This window comes from Pteropus alecto, unplaced genomic scaffold (assembly GCF_000325575.1).
Source record: "Pteropus alecto unplaced genomic scaffold, ASM32557v1 scaffold131, whole genome shotgun sequence".
Taxonomy (NCBI): Eukaryota; Metazoa; Chordata; class Mammalia; order Chiroptera; family Pteropodidae; genus Pteropus; species Pteropus alecto.
The window spans coordinates 982,081-988,408 of record NW_006434709.1 but is presented as its reverse complement, the minus strand read 5'-3'; the positions used below and the strand labels follow the sequence as shown (position 1 = coordinate 988,408).

The window sequence follows — 6,328 nt, the reverse complement described above, 5'->3', positions numbered from 1 at the left end:
GAGACAGGCAATGGGAGACATGGGCCCCAGCTGGACCCTAAGGGCATTTATGTCAGGTGAGCTCCTGTGTAGATAGCTCCATCCACTTCCTTATCAACTTGGATCTTATTTGGATCTGATTCTCTAAATCTGGAAATTGGAAAAATCTAAATTCCAATTCTGAGTGTATGAATTTAAACAAATCCATTTATCTCTGGGCCTCGGTTTCTCCATCTGTAAAATGGGGATCCCCTGATGAACAACCACATGGGCACCCTCCGCAAAAGTCAAGGGTGGGTGATGCTTTGCCTATGGGTACACAGGTCATTGCATGTTCCTCTGCCCTCGTCAGCGTCCTGGGGCGTCTCATCTTTGTCTTGTGTTTGGGCCACAGTTCTGGACCGAACCAGTGGCGGGACCAGCTCCGCCCCTCCCAGCTCCTCCACCTCTTCTGTCAGCAGCACAGAGTCAAGGCCCCTGTGTACCGGACAGACCGTGTGGTGTTTCAAGATAAAGAATACACCATCGAAGAAACAGGTGAGCTGCCGCAAGACCCTGAAAACACTGTGGGCCCTCCCTCTACCACCTTCTTTCTTGCTGTCTCTCTCCTGTCATAAAGGGGCCAAGTGGATACAACCCACCGCAGCAAGTGTGGTCTGGGATCCTCCAGGGCAACACCAGGCTAACCTTGTGCTTGGTCCTCTGGGGACCAGTGCTTATCTGTGATACCACTGTAAAAAGAAGAGGTTAAGGTGGGGCCAAGTCAGAGCTCAGTCCAAGGTTGGGGTTCCCATGAGTCGAGATGAAGGATGAGTCTGAAGTCATGGTCAGAGTGACAGTTAGGATCAGTCTGCTTCTGGCTTTGGGTGGTCAGCCTTCGATTAGAGTTTGGGGTGCAGCGCACCTCTGAGAAACAGTTTTCTATTTGAGTTGCAGCTTGTCCTTGATGATACCTTCTGAGCTCCTGCTCAGAGCTCCTGCACCTGAAGCATCCAAAGTGCAGGCAGGAAGCCCTGCAGCCCCCACTTTGCCCATGGGTCTGCCTAACACTCATGCCTGAGAATCCCACCACATGCTCTCCATGTGTCTGAGTGCCCACAGGCCTACACTGCCCACCTGGAGCAGCTCAAGAAGCAGAGTGTTTATAGGCCCAGCTGGCCCCTCACCTTCTGCTGGTTTCAGAGACGTTTGATGTCAGAGCTGGTGCCGAGGTTATAAAAGGGAAATGATGGCTTTGACTCCCCTATCCCAGGGGTCCCCAACTCCCGGGCCATGGACCAGTACTGGTTTGTGGCCTGTTAGGAACTGGGCCGTACAGCCGGATGTGAGCGGCGAGAGAGCAAGCAAAGCTTTATCTGTATTTGCAGCCGCTCCCTAGCGCTAGCATCACCGCCTCAGCTCCACCTCAGATCATCAGGCATTAGATTCTCATAGGAGCACCTGTCTCTGGTGCCAAAAAGGTTGGGAACTGCTGCCCTATCCCAAACCCTCTCCTTCTCTTTCTGTTTTTCTGACCCTTCCAGGTCACGGCTGACCCAGCTCCTCCTCATTAGGCCTTGACTCCACCCCGCATTGTCTTCCTGTAGAAAATGCGTCGATTTTAGGGGTGGTCTCATTTCCTTCTGCTAGTCTGTGAGCAGCTTTAGCACAGGGACCAGGGCTCATGGTCATAAATTTGTAGGAAAGCTGTAGTTGGTGAGGTGTGACGTCAGCCTTCTTTTGCAGATGAGGCTGTTGAAGCCACAAGTGGTTAAAGACCTGCCCAAAGTCACCCAGCAAGTTAGGAACAGAGCCAGATTCCTGGCAGTGGTCCTTCTGCGATGCCTTTCCGCTTCCCTAGTGGCACCTATTAAAGTGGGCAGAACGTGTGTGTGTGTGTGTGTGTGTGCATGCACGCACATGAGACCGTGAACCTGGGCACACCTGAGTGTGTATACTTGTGTATACGTATGTGTGTGTAGACATGTAGGCCCTCCTACCCTGTCAAAGTCTCTACCACAAGAGCTCCAAGTTCATGTCGCTGGATGGTTGGTCAGGGTCAGAACCACTCCTAGGCCCTCACTCCATCCAGCGCCAGCCCTTGGTTTACCCCCTGGCAGGTAGGAGCTGTACCTGGGAAGCACGATAGAGGAAGGGAGTGTTCACGTCCAGCCATGCGCCTTTCCTAAACGAGTGTGTGGTTTTGACTGCCCTGCTGACCAGCTGGGTGGCCATTCTGTGCTTCATTTCTGTCATCTGTAAATTGGAATAATAGCACTTACCTTCTAGGGTTTTTATGAGGATTGAACCTGTTAATATTTATGAAGAACAGTGCCTGGTTCTTGCTTTATAAGTGTTTGCTGCTATCGCTATTATTTTAGCTATTGCTACTAATAGAACAGCTTGCACAAACCTGAGAATAGTACTAAGATCACTTAGATGCCCTACCATCTCTTGCTCTCTCAGCTCCAGCAGCTTTTTTGTCTTCTCTCTGAAGCAGAGGCTGGCAGAGTCCCGAACCCACACCTGGGCCCAGTGGAGGAGCGTCTGGCTTTGCACATCCTCCAGCAGCAGGGCCTGGTCCCTGAGCATGTGGAGTCGCGGCCCCTTTATAGCCCCCTGCAGCCGGACATTGAGCAGGTAGGGCATCGAACCTCAGGCCCCAGAACCCCGCACCCCAAGCTAGTCTTACTCAAGGAGGGCATGGACATCCCAGAGGCACCTGCAGGGATCACAGGATTCAGCCAATCCCTCCTTGATGGTATTTCTCTACAGTCTGAGTGGTCACTACTGTTGGCCTTCCAGGGGGCCTTTTGGGCCTGGCCTCAACTGGCTACTTGCAGCCCTCAGGGCCCGGGGAATGAGCCTGAGCGACCCACGCCTTCCCCACATAGGCCAGACCTCTGGCTTCCTGTGAGTCATTCCGAAGCCTCGCTGTTTCAGGCTGGCCTCAGGGTGTCCTTTCCTATCATCAGTCAGGGACGGCTCAGATGGCTGGCTCCATGCTGGGCTGCAGTGGGGAGTTTAGACAGGGCGACAGAGCAATTAACAGGAAGGCGAAGGGCGTCCTCCCACGCAAAGGGAGGGTGAGTGGAGGGTTGGCAGCCCCAGGGCGGGTGAGTTTGGGGCTAGGTATTGGAGGAGGAGAAAGAGGGAACAGATTACAGGCAGAGAAGGTCTGAGGCAGCCTTGAAGGTACCTTTAAGGGCATGTGGAGGACACCATCTCAGCTGTTTGGAACTGAGCTCTTGGTGGTGTGGCCACTGGCTTCCCAGAGGGGCACAGCAGGTGTTGAAATATCAGTTCTTACATTCTCTAGTTCTGTGACCCTGCAGAATTTACTTCAATGCCTGCTCCTTCTTCTGTAAGATGAGGACAGAAATAGCACCTGGCTTGCAGAGAGTTAGGGGACTGAGGGGTGGCTGGTTTCCTGTCGTGGAAGTCCTCTGTGCCCTTCTATGAAGAAGCATGCTCTCTGACCCTCTGGGACTTTGTGTACGCCATTCCCTTGGCTTGAAATGCCCTTCTCCCCTTTTCCATCTGGCACACCAAGACTCAGCTCAAATACCACCATCTCCAAGAAGCCTGCTCTGACCCTTGACCCCCAGGCACAGGCCCAAGTCATCAGCCTGGAGGCCAGTGGGCTCACCTTTGTAGCTGGCCCTGTGGTTCCATTTACGGCACCTCCCCTACAGGATGGTGAGCCTCTCTATGGCAGGGCCTGAATTTTCTCTGCTATTTGCACCAAGTATCTAGCACAGAGCAGGTGGTCAGTAGATGTTGGCTGAATGAAAAGGGTAGTGAGAGAACGGGATCATGTCTTCCCAGGGGAAGCTGCAGATGTGGATTGACCTGTTTCCAAAGGCCCTGGGCCGACCTGGACCTCCCTTCAACATCACCCCACGGAGAGCCAGAAGGTGACTTACCTCAGCTACGGGCTCTGGGCTGAATGGGGTGGTGGGATGGATCCAGTCAGCTTGGGTGGGACAGAGAAGCTGTTCTTGGGCCAGGCTTTGGGCTACTAGAGCCACAGGGTACTGCTCTTGTGTGGGCCTGGACAAGTGATCAGTCAGGCAAGCATTGGGTGGGCCGGCCTCTTGGCTTCTCAGTCAAGGACCGCCCATACTTTGAAATCCATGTGATTTAAGCCATTCTTCTTCTCCACAGGTTTTTCCTGCGTTGTGTTATCTGGAACACCAAGGATGTGATCCTGGATGACCTCAGCATCACAGGGGAAAAGATGAGCGACATTTATGTGAAAGGGTAGGGAGTTACCCTCCTTCCCACCTATCCCAGCTCCACTGAGTCAGCTCTTTTCCCTGTGGGGTGGTACCCCATTGGGAAGGGGGGGCTTTGGTAAAGGGAAGGAGGAAGATAAGGAAGGAAGGAGGGTCTTATGGGCATGGTCTCTGCCTCTGGGGAGTTGTTCCCCACGAGATTTCTTCTTCCACATTGATCTTCGAGTTGAATTTACGAGGTTTGAGGATGTCCCTCAAGAGAAAATTTAGAATGTTTAAAAATTTGTGTCACATTTGGCTCATCATGGAGATTTCTTGGGAATTATTTTTGCTCTACATTTACTGAGTTCATTTCCCTTCTTAATTCCTCATTTGCCTAAGTCGAGGATGCATTTTGTGGTGGAAACCTTAATTATAAATGTTCTCTAAAAACGCGTATGTCTAGTTGGATGGTTGGCTTTGAAGAACACAAGCAGAAGACAGACGTGCACTATCGGTCCCTGGGAGGCGAAGGCAACTTTAACTGGAGGTTCATTTTCCCCTTCGACTACCTGCCAGCTGAGCAAATCTGCACCATCTCCAAGAAGGTGGGTCTTGTTCCTGTCCCCAAAGTTGCTAATTCCTGGCTTCCTAATGTCCGGGTGATCGCACTGCTGGGCCATCGTTACGCTCTCACCACGGCCCCGCCCCTGTCGGGACAAGCACTGCCATTGTTGCATAATGACCATTATCATTGTCCCCATCACTGCCAACGTCACCACCACCACCACCATCGTCCCATCACTGTGAGTGTCATTGTCATCGCCATTGTCCCCATCAATTGTGCCATTGCCACAGCTTCCGCCATTGCTCCATCACCGCCGAAGCCGCCAGCGCGATCCCCAGCACGGCTCCGCTCGCATCGGCACCGCCATCGCTAGCATGGCCGCCGTGCCACAGCCACTCCACGCCAGCGCGGCACCCACAGTGTGTAGCTAAGTTCACCTGGGAAATCTGGTCAGCATCCCCAGGAGGGAGAGGTGGATTCAGGGACCTCTGCTGTTCGTGTCTCAGCACCTCCTAGTGTAGGTCTCTTCAGGGTCATACACTCTTTACTCCTGAAATCGGCAGATCCTGAGGCAGGTGGCCTCCTTCCTGGTGGCACCACACCTGCCCTTAGAGAGCAGACCCAGAGCACAGTGAAGAGGGTGCTGTGGGCAGTCAGGGCCTCACGGTCAGGCTACAGGAGGCAGAGGCACCTCTGTTGGAACTTCTGACAACCCACGTCCCACCTAGAGTCAATTCTGTCTTGAGGTGCTCTCCTGTTCGACAGAGTAAATGCTTCTCTGGTGTTTTGGTTGTGCTGCTCAAGACTTCAAGCCACAAAGCTTCTAGGACTTCTCTTTCTTTCCTGAATGGTTGAGTGGCTTAAAGAAGGGAAGTTATATATAATGTATATCAGCCGACTAGGTCTTCTTAATTCTCTTCATTACGACCTTTTCTGCGTGACCCCCTCCTGACTCAACACTTTAGAGAAACCAGAATGTTCTGTGGAACATTCTGAAACCATCAGACAAAAGAATATGATTGAAACAAAGTAAAATGAATTTTTTACCCAGGATTGCTGCATTGTGCCTGCCAGAAAGCGCAGTTTAGCCATGGCCTGGTGTTCTATGCAGTCAAGGAAAGCCTAGCCCATTTGTAGGTCTGGTCTTGCGTGCCTTTACTCAGTGTGTTTGTCTATCACAAGATGTTTCCATAACAGAGCAAATGCTGCATTTGTTGGAGAGGGTTCCAAATCAAACCAACACTGCCTCTCTTTGCTATGGTCAGGGAGGAAGAGGGGGCCGGGAACGGGGCTGGAAGGGCTGAGGCATCCTGCGCACCGACTCAGGTGTTCACCAAGCCCCGCAAGGGGCTAGGTGTGGATGGGAAACTGAGGCCGAGAGACATGGATTGGCCTCCTCAAACGGGAGGTGAGATAACTCCTTCATTGTGACAGGTGGAGATGTGGGCAAGGAGTCTCAGGAAGCAAAGGCTTTTGTTTTTTCTACAAAACAGGAGGAGAGATAGTCTTCCGGCATAGTGGCAGGTGATTTGAGACAAATGAAAAAGGCTGGAAGTAGCTGTTCTGTTGAGCGAAGGAGAGAGAG

At 52.3% G+C, this 6,328-nt stretch overlaps 1 protein-coding gene across 1 annotated transcript in view; it reads left to right on the top strand.

Annotated features, from left to right (window-relative positions):
- DYSF (dysferlin) overlaps positions 1 to 6,328 on the top strand; it is a 203,049-nt gene that overhangs the window by 184,967 nt on the left and 11,754 nt on the right. The window contains exons 46-50 of the mRNA XM_025045188.1: positions 120 to 516; positions 2,459 to 2,598; positions 3,787 to 3,875; positions 4,126 to 4,221; positions 4,642 to 4,783. Coding sequence (XP_024900956.1) covers positions 120 to 516; positions 2,459 to 2,598; positions 3,787 to 3,875; positions 4,126 to 4,221; positions 4,642 to 4,783 — 864 coding nt within the window. The remainder of the gene's footprint in view (positions 1 to 119; positions 517 to 2,458; positions 2,599 to 3,786; positions 3,876 to 4,125; positions 4,222 to 4,641; positions 4,784 to 6,328) is intronic.